The 15,597-nt window shown below is 44.4% G+C and overlaps 1 protein-coding gene across 1 annotated transcript in view; it reads left to right on the top strand.

The window, feature by feature from the left end:
• Positions 1-370: 370 nt before the first annotated feature.
• naa60 (N-alpha-acetyltransferase 60, NatF catalytic subunit) overlaps positions 371-15,597 on the top strand; it is a 34,823-nt gene continuing 19,596 nt past the window's right edge. Inside the window, exons 1-4 of the mRNA XM_083650250.1 lie at positions 371-526; positions 1,288-1,403; positions 2,691-2,820; positions 5,991-6,087. Coding sequence (XP_083506376.1) covers positions 1,294-1,403; positions 2,691-2,820; positions 5,991-6,087 — 337 coding nt within the window. The 5' untranslated portion in view covers positions 371-526; positions 1,288-1,293. The remainder of the gene's footprint in view (positions 527-1,287; positions 1,404-2,690; positions 2,821-5,990; positions 6,088-15,597) is intronic.

Raw genomic sequence — 15,597 nt, 5'->3', positions numbered from 1 at the left:
CCTAGTGGATTATGTGAGTGTGGATGTCCTGAAAATGTTTTCCTAGAATGTGCCACATATCGGACAGAAAGGGAAACCTTGCTTGTCAGGTCTAGGAGTAGTATCGTTTTCTCTTAAATCTTTCTTTGGCCATAATAAGAACCACCAGCTGATCACAAAAGCAGTTTTACAGTTTTTGCACGAGTCAGATCTGTATCCGAGAATTATGTGAAGTGTTTGAGTTAGACCCTTGTCCTGCGGAGGGCAGTAATACGCTCAGTAGCGTCTACACTGCCGGAAATCGGAAAAGAAGAAGAAGACTGACGTAATTTCCGTAATGTAACTGCTGTCACAATAAACAGGAAGAAAACATCCAGCTGTCAAAGCTTCTGTTAGCCGGGTGTCTAGTAGCACTATAATGAAATGGTTTGTGAGTAGAGAGTAAGCGTGTGTCTTATCATGGTGTGTCCGGAGGAGTGACTGTATCAATCGATACGCAAGGAATATCATTTCCTCGTCGTTCCACTGGTCCGAGTGCTGAAACGAGGTACGCTAGCTTAGCAACAGAACATTAGCTAACGTTAACGCTAGCCACCAGCCAATTAGCTACCATTCATGCTAGCTAGCATAAGCTAAACGTACAGCACTCACAAGCAGCTACTGTACCAAAGCCCTGTATTTTCTCAAGCAAACTGTGTCAGCATTGTTTGTGATTAAAAGTACGTGCTTACACCTACGGATAAGTCGTTGAGCAAAAAACAACAACAGTTAAACAGAAGAGCAAACAATAAAGTTTGTGTTTAAGGTGCAGTTTAAATTGTACAGCGTTAATTGGCGATTTTAATGATTCGATAGATCTGGCTGAATGAACATTTGCATTGTTGTTTATCAACAATGATAAATGTGTGCTCATCGATTAATATAACAGCTTGTTAGCTAGAGAAACACAACAGTTGTAGCTACATAATACATGATGGTGCACTTTCATTTCGTTGTGAAATCATTTTACAGCAATAGGAAACTCACACAGGAGATCACATTCACTTCCCTACATTACTCAGCAAGCATTCATGTGGTAACCTTTATCTACTTTACTACTTGGCTATTACATATTTATGAATGAAGCTGTTGCCATTCAACAGTTAAAATACAAATTTGATCTCCAATTGATTCCTGTGGGTGTGAATGACAGACAGGATCCCTTGACTCATATGTATTTATATAAGAATGACTGATGTGCCCTAAGAGTGTGTAGACACCATCCGTCACTTGATAGAAACCTGTGTGAGCTCTCTGTTGGTTCTGCAGGTGTGAATGACTGACGTGGTGCCTCCCACTGCTCTCAGCGAAGTCCAGCTCCGCCTCCTCTGCCACGATGACATAGAGAGCGTCAAGCTGCTCTGCGGCGATTGGTTCCCAATCGAGTGAGCATCACACCCCCCCCCCCCCCCCCCCTCCACTTCAACTTGCAATTGAATCTTCCTCGTGCCGTTAATGAGGTTCTTCTGGTTCAATCAGCGTGGCTCAAATCATAGAGAGTGCCACCTTTGGGGTTTCCCACTGGGACATAATAAAAATATACGCACTTGGGGATGAAATGGTTATCTCAGTACAATTTGATATGTGATGGCGTTTATCATTTGATACAACTGTGACACAAACAACGTATTGAATGACGGTTCAATGACAAGTTGACAACAAAGTGTGACTGTTTATTGACGAGCCACACATCCGTCTAGCAACGCCATTGGCGTGTGACAATTTAAACAATTTGCAGATGACGTTGAATTTAAATCATATCATTTGGATGGAGAGCGTGAGAAATTGTGATGGCCAAGCCGCCTCATTTGTGATCACCTAATACAGTGCACTCCTCTTTTAGTGATCCCCTTGGGACGGGTCAAATTGATCACTATAAGCGGATGATCATTATAATTGGGATCACCATAAGCGGATTCCACTGTATTGTGATTTTCATTCTTGTCATTCATTTTTCTGCCTCATGATACGCATTGTCACAGATTATATATACCGTAAATTCCGGACTATAAGGCGCACCGGTGTATAAGCCGCACCTTCAAAGTTGACTATTTTTTTCTTATATAAGCCGCACCGGACTATAAGCCGCGGGTGTTTTAATGGTATTTTTTTTTTTTTTTGTGTTTTAATGTTTAATTACCATATGTAATGCTCCCATTTATTAACATTTCAACAAAACAACATAACACAACACCACCTGTGTTGTTATTTACAGTGCACACAGTGTCATACAGTGTCATACAGTGTCATACAGTGTGGTGAAAAGATAGCCTGGGTAAACCCATCCCCCACGTGACCTGCTCTCAGACCTGTTCTCAGCTGGGTTTACCTAGGCTAGTGAAAAGAGGGCAAGAGAGGAAATTAAAACAGAAGTGGATTTATAGTTAGAAAGAGTGCTAAAAAAGAGAGATTTTTTTTTTTTTTTTTTTTTTTGGGGGGAAAAAATCCATAGATAAGCCGCAGGGGCCAAAAAAGCCCAAAAAACGGGAAAAAAGGTGCGGCTTATAGTCCGGAATTTACGTTATATAGAATATATAGAATATCGATATATGGTCCCATCCCTAATATGCAGTGATAGTGCTGCAAGTTTCTTTGGATAAACAGAGTATCTCGATCATCTGTATTAGTGATGGTATACTCCATACACTGACATCTCTGACCTTTGGCTCCAGGTACCCAGACTCATGGTATCTGGACATCACCTCCAACAAGAAGTTCTTCTCCCTGGCTGCCACCTTCAAAGGAGGCATCGTGGGAATGATTGTGGCTGAGATCAAAGGCCGGACCAAAGTACACAAAGAGGTATGTAGACGTTGAGATTGTACCCATGACCGTGTGTGTATGCCAGAAATGCACTCACGCCGCTGGAAAAGGTGAGGCCATTTTGATAGCCATCACTCAATTATTGTCGTAAAGTTGAGAGTTTGTTCAAGGCAGGCTGTGTTTGCCATACTGTATGTCGCTGACTGTGCTTTAGTATAGTCTATCTCTGCTCACTCCGCTATGTGAGAAATGGAAGGAGATGTACAGATTGAAATAGTGTAGGGGAGGAGGATGGAGAGTCGACAGACCGCTAAGTGACTTGTAGACGAGTAGCAAAATATTTTGAAAGGCGATTTTGAAGTGTTTAAGCACAATGCTTAAGCACGTTATACTTCAATACTTGAAGCATAGGCTTTTGGGACATCAAATGTTTCTGTGTATGGGATGGATTGATAACTAAATTGGCATTTTCTATCTGTTAATTCTTTGGAAAATTGTCTGCTTACATTGGGACCTTTTCTTGGAAGAGAACGATGACTAGTAGTAGCACATCTAAAGGCCTGTATTTTGAACAGTGTTGGGGGTAACTCATTACAAAAGTAACATATTACATGTAATATATTACTTTTAGCAGTAACTCAGTAATATAACTTATTACTTATAGGATTTCAGTAATATTATACCAGTTACTTTGTCAAGTAACTCAAGTTACAAATTGAGTTGCATTTTATTCAATCAAAGCACATATTTAAAAAAGATACAATCATTTCCTAATCAAACTGTGTGTTTTTATGCAAATAACGACTATAGATGACAATAACAAAGGAAAAGAATAACATTTAGAATTTTGGATTGTTTACACTGACTTCAAGGCGGTTGAAATTATTTTTTGGGATGGTTCCAGGGCGGCGATGTCATTTTGCTGTTTTGGTAAAAGTAATGCAAAAGTAGTGTAATAAGTAACGAGTTACTCTACACAGAAAGTAATATTGTAAAGTACTGTATTACTTTCAAATGAAAGTAACTAGTAATATGTAGTATATTACATTTTGAAAGTAACTTGCCCAGCACTGATTTTGAATGCTTACCATTTTCAAACCTGCGCCGCATTGGTTAGTTACTGTAGTGGGAACATTGGTTAGTTACTGTAGTGGGAACGAGCCAACTTGAAAAATGGTGTGAAAACTGCAATTTTAGAAACAAATGGCTTGAATGTGGTCAGTGTTGAGAACACCTGGTGGCCTGTGATCACTCAATGATTACCTGCTCCCACTGAGGGAGCTATAGATTGTGATTGTCGTAAGAGGTGTGCGTTCACACCAACCATGTTTGTAGTGGTTTATTCAAACTCTGGAGTGTTTTTTTTTGTGTGCATGTTTTTAGTGTGGGGTTTCTATCTGGAGGAAACCCCAGGGCTCCATCCGAATAGTCACTCCTCCTAACTCCTTTTCCAACCTTTTCCTTGACCTCGCCGGAAGTAAAACACCCAGTGTTCCTCCCCTCCCCCACGTAGGCTACATTAAGCTCCTCCTACTTGCTAACAAATTCATGTTTGGGTCACCAGTGGCGTATTGACCCCCGAGAAGCTTAATAATGTAGCCTACATGGGGCAAAAACAAAACAAACAAACGAAACACTGCGGGCCCTATTCTCCCACAGGCCTTAGGCGCAAAAACTGGCCTTAAACGCAAAAAAACGTGCCTTGCGCCTGCCTCGGGAAGATAGCAACATGGCTTTAGGCCCCGAAATGCGCTTTACGCCAAACAGGCGTGGCGCAGTGCCAGAATAGGCCAGAATAGCCCAGTAAAAATGTCACTTGACCTCACACTAATTGCAACAAAACCAAACTCAACTGATTTTGTATCCTCAATATGTCCTCAATGAAGGAAAAAAAGTGTTAAGGAAATGTATGAAGGGAAATTTTTGAAAATTACCCATGTGATGCTACCAAAAACGTTTTTTTATTTATTTTTTAACATTTTTTTTTTTTTTTTTTTCTCCTTGAAGTGATGAGATTTATGGCACGTAAAAAAAAAAAAAAAAATAGGCTACCATCATATTTAGGTCATTTTCAAAACTTTCCCTTCATACATTTCCTTAACACTTTTTTTCCTTCATTGAGGACATATTGAGGATACAAAATCAGTTGAGTTTGGTTTTGTTGCAATTAGTGTGAGGTTGACCCACATATTTGCGTAAAATGCCTGGACTAGAATGGGCGTTTCGGCCTTAAATACCGGCCTAACGATATCTTCCCCCCTGGCGTTAATTTAGTGCTTTGCGCTTTTGAAAACCAGGCATTATTCAGTGCGCCGCGGATATTCCACGCACAGCTTCTCCTCTGCTGATCTCACACTTTGTCCCCCTCTAGCTCTCTCGCTCCCTCCCTCGTGCGCTCAGACAGGCACCGGTCCGATGAAAAAAAAAGTAGTTATACCGTACGTAGTATAACAACATGACAGTTTTAACAACATGACAGTTTTTATAACATGACAGTTTTGAGCCCATCATTCAGAGGCTGTTCTCTCCCCCTCTCTCTCTCTCTCACACTCCCTGCGCAGCACAAATGGAAAAAAAGCTGTTCTCTCCCCCTCTCTCTCTCTCTCTCTCACTCCTTCAAATCTCCCAGCATGCATTGAGACATACATTTCGAGAATAAATATCAACCAAATCAGCATAAATTGCCTAAAGTGGTAAATAGAAATACTGTTTCTGTTCACACAACATGCAATTCTCGAACATTTCAATATTGGCCAAAATAAAACATAGAAATCCAAACACAACCCTATGTGAAACATATATGTCATCCTGGGGCTATATATATCCCTCGCAGATTTAACGTGATTTAGATGAGTGACAGCGTACCAACAAACTGTTGGTATGATCACAGCCATCTGACACCTCTCTGCCATTACCGAGCTCACTTTATTCCTGTTGGCTTGTACAAAAATAATCTATTGTAAGTTCCTAGAAAACATCATAATGAAGAATGCATAATTGTCTGTCTCTCTCCCTCTCTCTGTCTGACTGGTGTGTCTGTCTGATTATCTGACTATCTGACTGACTGTCTCTCTCTCTGCCTCTGTCTGTCTGTCTGACTATCTGACTGACTGTCTCTCTCTCTGCCTCTGTCTGTCTGTCTGTCTGTCTGTCTGTCTGTCTGTCTGTCTGTCTGTCTGTCTGTCTGTCTGTCTGTCTGGCCGTGTTAGGATGGAGACATCCTGGCCTCCAGTTTCCCTGTGGACACACAGGTAGCCTACATCCTCAGCCTGGGAGTGGTCAAAGACTTCAGGAAACATGGCATAGGTACTGCTCGACACACGCACACACACACACACACACACACACACACACACGCACACGCACACACGCACACACACACACACACTAGGGATGGGCATTTCTAGCAAAAACACTATTCGAAATTCGCTGGCCAAATTCGAATTTAATTCGAATTTCGAAAAAAAAAAAAAAAATGTAAAAAAAGATTTTTTTTTTTTTTTTTTATTTATTTACATTTTTAATTTTTTTTACATTGACATTTTCGAAAATAAAAAACAGTTTTGACAATCATGAGTGGTTGTGGTTCATTAAATATTTAGTAGGCTCAGGTCTGAGTGCCAAAGGGGTGCCAAAGTCACCCCCTCTCCCTCTTCATGGGATTTCATCCGCCATTCATTTTTCCATAAACCTTGCTTAAAATGCTTATAGCGATTTGACTATACTTAGAATCAGGGGAGACAATGCAACATTTCACTCAAAATTTTTTTTTTTTTTTTTTTTTTTTCCTCGAATTTCGAATTTCAATAATAAAAGTCGACCTTGATAATAACAACGATTATTCGAAAATTCGAAATTCGATGCCCATCCCTAACACACACACGCACACACACACACACACACACACACACACACACACACGCACACACGCACACACACACACACACACACACACACACACACACACACACACACACACACACACACACACACACCTTCTGTCATCCTATAACAATGGCTTTCAGGAAGCCTCCACTTGATGTGATGTTGTTGTTCCTCTCTGTGCCTGATGCTATTTTTAACAGACGTTTTCTCTTTGTTTCTTTGTCATTCTTCCCTCTCTTTCTGCTCATGTGGAGACAGTTTGACTCCCTGACCCACTCGTCCATAACTAAATGGACTCTTTTAGTTATGGACTCTCTGATAAGTCTTTTATTGAGAGTATTCTTTGTTATTTTATTGTATGCTGGTACGGACATTCCAAAGTGATTTACAAAAACAAATTGGGAAAGTTTGTTAAGATCTGTGGAAAAAATCACGGGGCAACAGCAGGCCGAGCTGTACCACCTGTACTTGACTAGGCTGAACCTGAAGGTCTGCTCAGACACATCCCCTCCACTGTCAGCAGAGCTTCAGCTACTCCCCTTCTGGTCGGAGGTACACATACCCCAAGATCACAACCAACAGCAAAACATTTATCCCCATGTCAATCATCCAGCTTAATAAGATGTGAGATTCAGGGAATCTGACGTTTTTATTTGTTTTTATTATTAGTAGTACGGTTATTGCTGTTTAATTATGATTATGAGATTGAAAACGTAGCTGGTCATCAGCAATGGGCAGTCATAGATATGCACTTTAAATGTGGCGGGCTGATGATGTTATGATTTGTGTATGTCAGTTGAATGTGTCTGTGTCCTCATGTACTGTGTTGTGCAACACATTGCCTCCTTGGAGGACATTCAAGTTTTCTACTACTAATACTACTACACACACAAAAGAGACAGAGAGGGAGAGAGAGGGGGAGAGACTGAGGGGGAGAGACTGAGGGAGAGAGAGAGAGAGAGAGAGTGGGAGAGACTGCGGGAGAGAGAGAGAGGGGGAGAGAGAGGGGGAGAGACAGAGAGAGAGAGGCAAGGGAGAGAGAGAGGGGGAGAGACTGAGGGAGAGAGAGACTGAGAGAGAGGGAGACATTGCACATGCGCCAATAGGGCAGGCGAGGCCACGCAGCAGCCGAGCTGCGGGCATGTATATACAAGCTGCAGGGCGGGCGAGGCCGCGCAGTAGGCGAGCCTAGGAAACGAGCGTGCGAGATGGCTAGTTTAATAAAAGGCCAATATCAGCCAGCTATATCTGCGAACCTAAATATCGGCCCACCCCTAGTAAATATCTAAATAAGAGCCATTCTTAACCTGCAGAACCAGGCTACTCGAACTGATCCTGAAATCGGATCTGGGGCGAACCTACCCATACACACAGAGCCTTCTGTCCTCTGAACCTACCCATACACACAGAGCCTTCTGTCCTCTGAACCTACCCATACACACAGAGCATTCTGTCCTCTGAACCTACCCATACACACAGAGCATTCTGTCCTCTGAACCTACCCATACACACAGAGCTTTCTGTCCTGTGAACCTACCCATACACACAGAGCTTTCTGTCCTGTGAACCTACCCATACACACAGAGCATTCTGTCCTCTGAACCTACCCATACACACAGAGCATTCTGTCCTCTGAACCTACCCATACACACAGAGCATTCTGTCCTGTGAACCTACCCATACACACAGAGCGGTCTGTCCTCTGAACCTACCCATACACACAGAGCCTTCTGTCCTCTGAACCTACCCATACACACAGAGCTTTCTGTCCTCTGAACCTACCCATACACACAGAGCATTCTGTCCTCTGAACCTACCCATACACACAGAGCATTCTGTCCTCTGAACCTACCCATACACACAGAGCATTCTGTCCTCTGAACCTACCCATACACACAGAGCGGTCTGTCCTCTGAACCTACCCATACACACAGAGCGGTCTGTCCTCTGAACCTACCCATACACACAGAGCAGTCTGTCCTCTGAACCTACCCATACACACAGAGCTTTCTGTCCTCTGAACCTACCCATACACACAGAGCTTTCTGTCCTCTGAACCTACCCATACACACAGAGCTTTCTGTCCTCTGAACCTACCCATACACACAGAGCATTCTGTCCTCTGAACCTACCCATACACACAGAGCGGTCTGTCCTGTGAACCTACCCATACACACAGAGCTTTCTGTCCTGTGAACCTACCCATACACACAGAGCCTTCTGTCCTCTGAACCTACCCATACACACAGAGCGGTCTGTCCTCTGAACCTACCCATACACACAGAGCGGTCTGTCCTCTGAACCTACCCATACACACGTAGCTTTCTGTCCTCTGAACCTACCCATACACACAGAGCTTTCTGTCCTCTGAACCTACCCATACACACAGAGCTGTCTGTCCTCTGAACCTACCCATACACACAGAGCTGTCTGTCCTCTGAACCTACCCATACACACAGAGCTGTCTGTCCTCTGAACCTACCCATACACACATAGCTTTCTGTCCTCTGAACCTACCCATACACACATAGCTTTCTGTCCTCTGAACCTACCCATACACACAGAGCTTTCTGTCCTCTGAACCTACCCATACACACAGAGCTTTCTGTCCTGTGAACCTACCCATACACACAGAGCTTTCTGTCCTCTGAACCTACCCATACACACAGAGCTGTCTGTCCTCTGAACCTACCCATACACACAGAGCTGTCTGTCCTCTGAACCTACCCATACACACAGAGCTTTCTGTCCTCTGAACCTACCCATACACACAGAGCTTTCTGTCCTCTGAACCTACCCATACACACAGAGCTTTCTGTCCTCTGAACCTACCCATACACACAGAGCTTTCTGTCCTGTGAACCTACCCATACACACAGAGCTTTCTGTCCTCTGAACCTACCCATACACACAGAGCTTTCTGTCCTCTGAACCTACCCATACACACAGAGCGGTCTGTCCTGTGAACCTACCCATACACACAGAGCTTTCTGTCCTGTGAACCTACCCATACACACAGAGCCTTCTGTCCTCTGAACCTACCCATACACACAGAGCGGTCTGTCCTCTGAACCTACCCATACACACAGAGCGGTCTGTCCTCTGAACCTACCCATACACACGTAGCTTTCTGTCCTCTGAACCTACCCATACACACAGAGCTTTCTGTCCTCTGAACCTACCCATACACACAGAGCTGTCTGTCCTCTGAACCTACCCATACACACAGAGCTGTCTGTCCTCTGAACCTACCCATACACACAGAGCTGTCTGTCCTCTGAACCTACCCATACACACATAGCTTTCTGTCCTCTGAACCTACCCATACACACATAGCTTTCTGTCCTCTGAACCTACCCATACACACAGAGCTTTCTGTCCTCTGAACCTACCCATACACACAGAGCTTTCTGTCCTGTGAACCTACCCATACACACAGAGCTTTCTGTCCTCTGAACCTACCCATACACACAGAGCTGTCTGTCCTCTGAACCTACCCATACACACAGAGCTGTCTGTCCTCTGAACCTACCCATACACACAGAGCTTTCTGTCCTCTGAACCTACCCATACACACAGAGCTTTCTGTCCTCTGAACCTACCCATACACACAGAGCTTTCTGTCCTCTGAACCTACCCATACACACAGAGCTTTCTGTCCTGTGAACCTACCCATACACACAGAGCTTTCTGTCCTCTGAACCTACCCATACACACAGAGCTTTCTGTCCTCTGAACCTACCCATACACACAGAGCTTTCTGTCCTCTGAACCTACCCATACACACAGAGCTGTCTGTCCTCTGAACCTACCCATACACACAGAGCTGTCTGTCCTCTGAACCTACCCATACACACAGAGCTGTCTGTCCTCTGAACCTACCCATACACACTAGGGCTGTCACTTTTCATTCGAAATTCGAATGCAACTTCGAATGTGGGGGAGGGGGTTCGTTTTCGAAATGTAATTTGAATGTTCAAATTTTATTTTTATTTTTTATTATTATTACCGTAAATTCCGGACTATAAGCCGCGGCTTTTTTCCCGTTTTTTGGGCTTTTTTGGCCCCTGCGGCTTATATAACGGTGCGGCTTATCTATGGATTTTTTCAGCAAACGGCCACTCGGGAACCTCCAAAATCTATGGATGTTGGTATGAGGCAGAACGAGAGCAAGACAGACATTACGAGAGCGAGACCCTGATTGGATGATGTTGCAAAAAATGTGCCTCGCGACCTGATTGGAGCACTGTGCCACTACGCTCTCTCAGCCACTACGGTAAAACACCCTCCCTCGCTCCGGGGGGAAAATGGCAGGGATTGAGCCTGAAAGACAGTCTGAATGAAATTGAATGTAACATTCCCAATTCTATGTATTACATTCTAAAAAACTAACGGCAACATTTTGGAAGGCTAAGCCACACAACTAGCTCGTTGTAATCTAACATCATGCTTCAAAAGATGGCTGTGTTACGACGATGGCGGCGAGAAGAAGGAAAGAAGGAAATCGAGCAGCAGCACGTAACCTTGGCATCAGGGTGTTGACACAGAGAGCAGACGGCCGAGGTGCCGTTCAGATCCGACTGAAGGCTCAAGTTTGCCAGTGGATCCTGACAGCGTGGAGGAGTGTCAAAACATCCACGATCACCAACGGTTCCGAAAGGCTGGACTGCTGCGTGATGAAGAGGAGGACGCCGCCACAGCTGAGGGCCTTCAGAGGCTGTTCGATTCCGACAGTGACGAAGAGGAGTTCGTTGGTTTTGAGAGCGACAACGAAGGAGAGAGGAGAGTGGCTGACGAAGCCACCCTGAGCCTGTTCGTTTCCGACACTGAAGATGAGGACTTTGGTGGTTTTAGTACGCAGGAAGAAGACGAAGATGAGGATTAATGACTTGACTTTTCTGGTTACAGCCGTGTACTGCACCTTAGCCTAAAAGATGAAGACGAGGATTAATGACTTTTCTGGTAGGCTGATTACCGTATATTTTAAGCAGCCGTGTTACTGCAACTTTAGGCTTACGCGCTTACTGTCGTGTTACAGGCACTTTATTTTGCACTTTAAAAAAAACACATTTAATTTAGCCATTGATATTGCCTCGTCAAGCGCTGTAAGCTTTGTTTTTTGTTATGGTACTACTGTAGGCTATAATGTAGATCAGTGGTTTTCAACCTTTTTCATGCCAAGGACCCCTAAATTTACACAGCACAGTACATGTTCTGTAGCTACTATTGCACTAAATGGTAACACTTGAATACGTTATGCAAATATGCAACTTGTTTTGTTGAAATGTTAATAAATGGGAGCTTCCCCAAACAGCCATCTCTTTCCCGACAATCCCCTCTGTGCACGAACCGTTTCATATGGTAATTAAACATCAAAACACCCGCGGCTTATAGTCCGGTGCGGCTTATATATGTAAAAAACAGTCAACTCTGCAGGTGCGGCTTATACACCGGTGCGCCTTATAGTCCGGAATTTACGGTATTATTATTATTATTTTTTATTTTTTTTATGAACCAAAATTAACCAACTGCTGCTTGCTGGTAATGTTAATCCCATGTCAGAAAAAGTCTCCAGATTTGTCGCGTTAGTCTCTTCTGAGAAAGATTGTCTCCAGGGACTGCCGATCTACTATGAATCACCTCATTCAATGGAAAGGAATTGCTTCAAAATGTCCCCATTCGATGGGGTGGAGTTGTACAATCTCTACAACCCAGTTTCTCTGGGTTGTAGAGATTACTTGCAAAACCCCATTCAATGGACAGCTCTACAACCCAGTTTCTCTGGGTTGTAGAGATTACTTGCAAAACCCCATTCAATGGACAGCTCTACAACCCAGTTTCTCTGGGTTGTAGAGATTACTTGCAAAACCCCATTCAATGGATAAACCTGGGGTCTCCGAGGCCTGGGTGGGCCGCAGGACCCTGTGGAGGTCCTGGGGTCGCTTCGGGGGGTCTGCGGGCCGAACGGAAGGTCTGGGGGCCGAATGGAGGGTTCGAGACCCTCGGGGGTCGTCTCTGGAGACCCCTCCAAGCCTCTCCCATGCCCCATGCCTAATCCTAACCCAGACCCTAACCTCTCCCACCCCCATGCCTAAACCTAACCTCTCCCACCCCCATACCTAAACCTAACCTCTCCCACCCCTAACCCTGAACCTAACCTCTCCCACCCCCCATGCCTAACCCTAACCCTAACCCTAACCCACCCCCCATGCCTAAACCTAACCTCTCCCACCCCCATGCCTAAACCTAACCTCTCCCACCCCTAACCCTAACCCACCCCCCATGCCTAAACCTAACCTCTCCCACCCCTAACCCTAAACCTAACCTCTCCCACCCCCATGCCTAAACCTAACCTCTCCCACCCCCATGCCTAAACCTAACCTCTCCCACCCCTAACCCTAACCTCTCCCATCCCCCATGCCTAAACCTAAGGACACAGGGGTCCAAGCAGACCCTCCCCATGCCTGCAGAGGTGGGCAGGGTGGTTGAGAGAAGAGCCAATGGAGAATCCTATCCATTAAATGAGGTTTTGCAAGTAATCTGTACAACCCCTGAATCCTACCCATTAAATGGGGTTTTGCAAGTAATCTCTACAACCCCAGGGAAACTGGGTTGTAGAGATTGTACAACTCCTCTCCATTCGATGGGGGCATTTGAATGCAATTCCTTTCCATTGAATGAGGTGATTCATAGTAGATCGGGTGCAAAAGTTGTCTCGAGTTGGATGCAGCCAAGTTTGTGAGGCAGTGTTGTGACTGTGAGCGTCCAAGCTAACACGTCGGGCTGATGCCCGGTGGCCTGCAGTGGGTTGCACCAGCTGTGCGTAAGTTGAAACGTAAGCTAGTTTGAATGTAAAGTCTCACTAAGTCCGAGTTTACGCACTACTAAAAATATTTGGGTTGCACCAAGTGAAATAGTTACAACGTAGGCATAAGTTAGAACTTAAAATTTACACCTACGTCTTACTAGGTGTAAAGTCCTCCGTAAAATAGCAGTTGGCACGGATTGCAACTTGGCACCGTGGCGCATCGTTGTTTTGCGTCCGCAACGCGCTCTCCGTGATAAATTACACCCTTTGATATTTATGACTCACGCTTTTGTTTCCCACAAGCTGCAGCACTGCATACAAATTAAAATAACCGCAACAATTTAGTGAGGCAGGATGGTGGTATAGCCTACAATACTGATGAAGAGCTCACAGATAAACGTTAACAGTAATATGAACCTAAACGAACGTTACTCAATAACGTTCTCATTTGATTAGTGTTGATGAAATATGAAAGCACTAATTTGCGGTGGGCAACATGTCCTGTTTCACTCCACTTAAACAACCGTAAATAAACACCGTTTCCACCGTGCTTTTCACTGATTGGTCACAGATACTGTACACGTCATTGTCTGCGACACTATTTTGGTTAGTATGGACTTTAGGGTCTACTAGTTAAGATGTACCTTACGTCTCCGTGGTGCAACCAAACAAAGACACAACTTTAGTGTCAAACTAACTACCGTAAATTCCGGACTATAAGACGCACCGGTGTATAAGCCGCGGGACCAAAATTGACTATTTTTTTCTTCTATAAGCCGCACCGGTCTATAAGCCGCGGGTGTTTTGATGTTTAATTACCATATGAAAGGGTTCGTGCACAGAGAGGAATGTCGGGAAAGCGATGGCTGTTTGGGGAAGCTCCCATTTATTAACATTTCAACAAAACAAAACAAAAGTCAGGTCACTAATCCCCAGACAAAATCACACAACAATAGGCTATATGTGCAGCAAACCTGTAACCAGAGAAGTCAAGTCACTAATGCTCGTCTTCCTCTTCTTCCTGCGTACTGAAACCACCAAAGTCCTTATCTTCAGTGTCGGAAACGAACAGGTTCAGGGTGGCTTCGTCAACCACTCTCCTCTCTCCTTCATTGTCACTCAAAACCAACGAACTCCTCTTCATCTATAGCTGTGTTTCCATTACAGTTTTTCGCAAAAGAATTGCGATATTTGACAATGTACAATTGCGACTTGTAGGCGTTTCCATTGAAGTTGCGTTTGAGTGATTCCCCGTTGCAGCAGCTGCCACAGTGATTACGCACGGGGATCTGCCCCATATCCCGTCCCCTGCATGCTCAAATCCAACCAATGGTCAATGGAAATCCCAACATGAAGTTACAATGCATATAAACGAGCCTGATTATCAATTCAAAAGAAAATGAGTCGCAAAATGTTGCTGGCTGCGTGAATGCAGTCAGCGCGACAGGCAGAGGAAAAAAGGTAGCCTAATAATAGCCTACAACTGGTCCGATTTAGAGATGGAGGGGGGAAAAGGCTGATTTGGTTCTATAATTGCACCTGAAACGTGTGCAATGTATTAGCCTACTCACAGTCACTGTATTCACTTCAGACAGCACCACCGCACCAGTGTGTGCTTTTCATCCTCTCATCTCGCCGCTGTGCCAAATGCGCGCACACAGGCAGCCTGCTGTCACCATGGACCGATTTCTGCCATTAAACATTATCTAATTTGCCCGGCTACGCTTTTGCACAACACTCGTCTTTCTGCTAGGTAGCGTTGCTTCAAAGTTTTCCACTTGCTGCGGAGGTTTTGACACGGCTATCGAACCTTACTTACCAAACTTATTTTCCGCTCCTTTTCCAAGGGATAATATGGGTCACATGACGTGCAAATGCGAAAAATGTGTTTCCATTACACTTTTGCGATAAACTGCTATATCGACACGTCTGAAAAACCACCTCATGATCATCTACTGCTCGTTCTCATGCTGTCGAGAACGAGCAAAGCTTTTTTTTGGTGAAAGAATCCTCCAGGGCGCTTCTTGTTAACAGTCCGAGTGAGTGGCAGGTCGAACGTCAAAGGCACTTCATCCATATTTATGATCTGCTCCGGTTCGATGGAATATTCCTTGATCTTCCTT

This window comes from Poromitra crassiceps (genome assembly GCF_964638095.1).
Source record: "Poromitra crassiceps genome assembly, chromosome: 13".
In the NCBI taxonomy this organism is placed as follows: Eukaryota; Metazoa; Chordata; class Actinopteri; order Beryciformes; family Melamphaidae; genus Poromitra; species Poromitra crassiceps.
The sequence above is the reverse complement of the archived record's forward strand: the minus strand, read 5'-3'. Positions and strand labels throughout refer to the sequence as shown.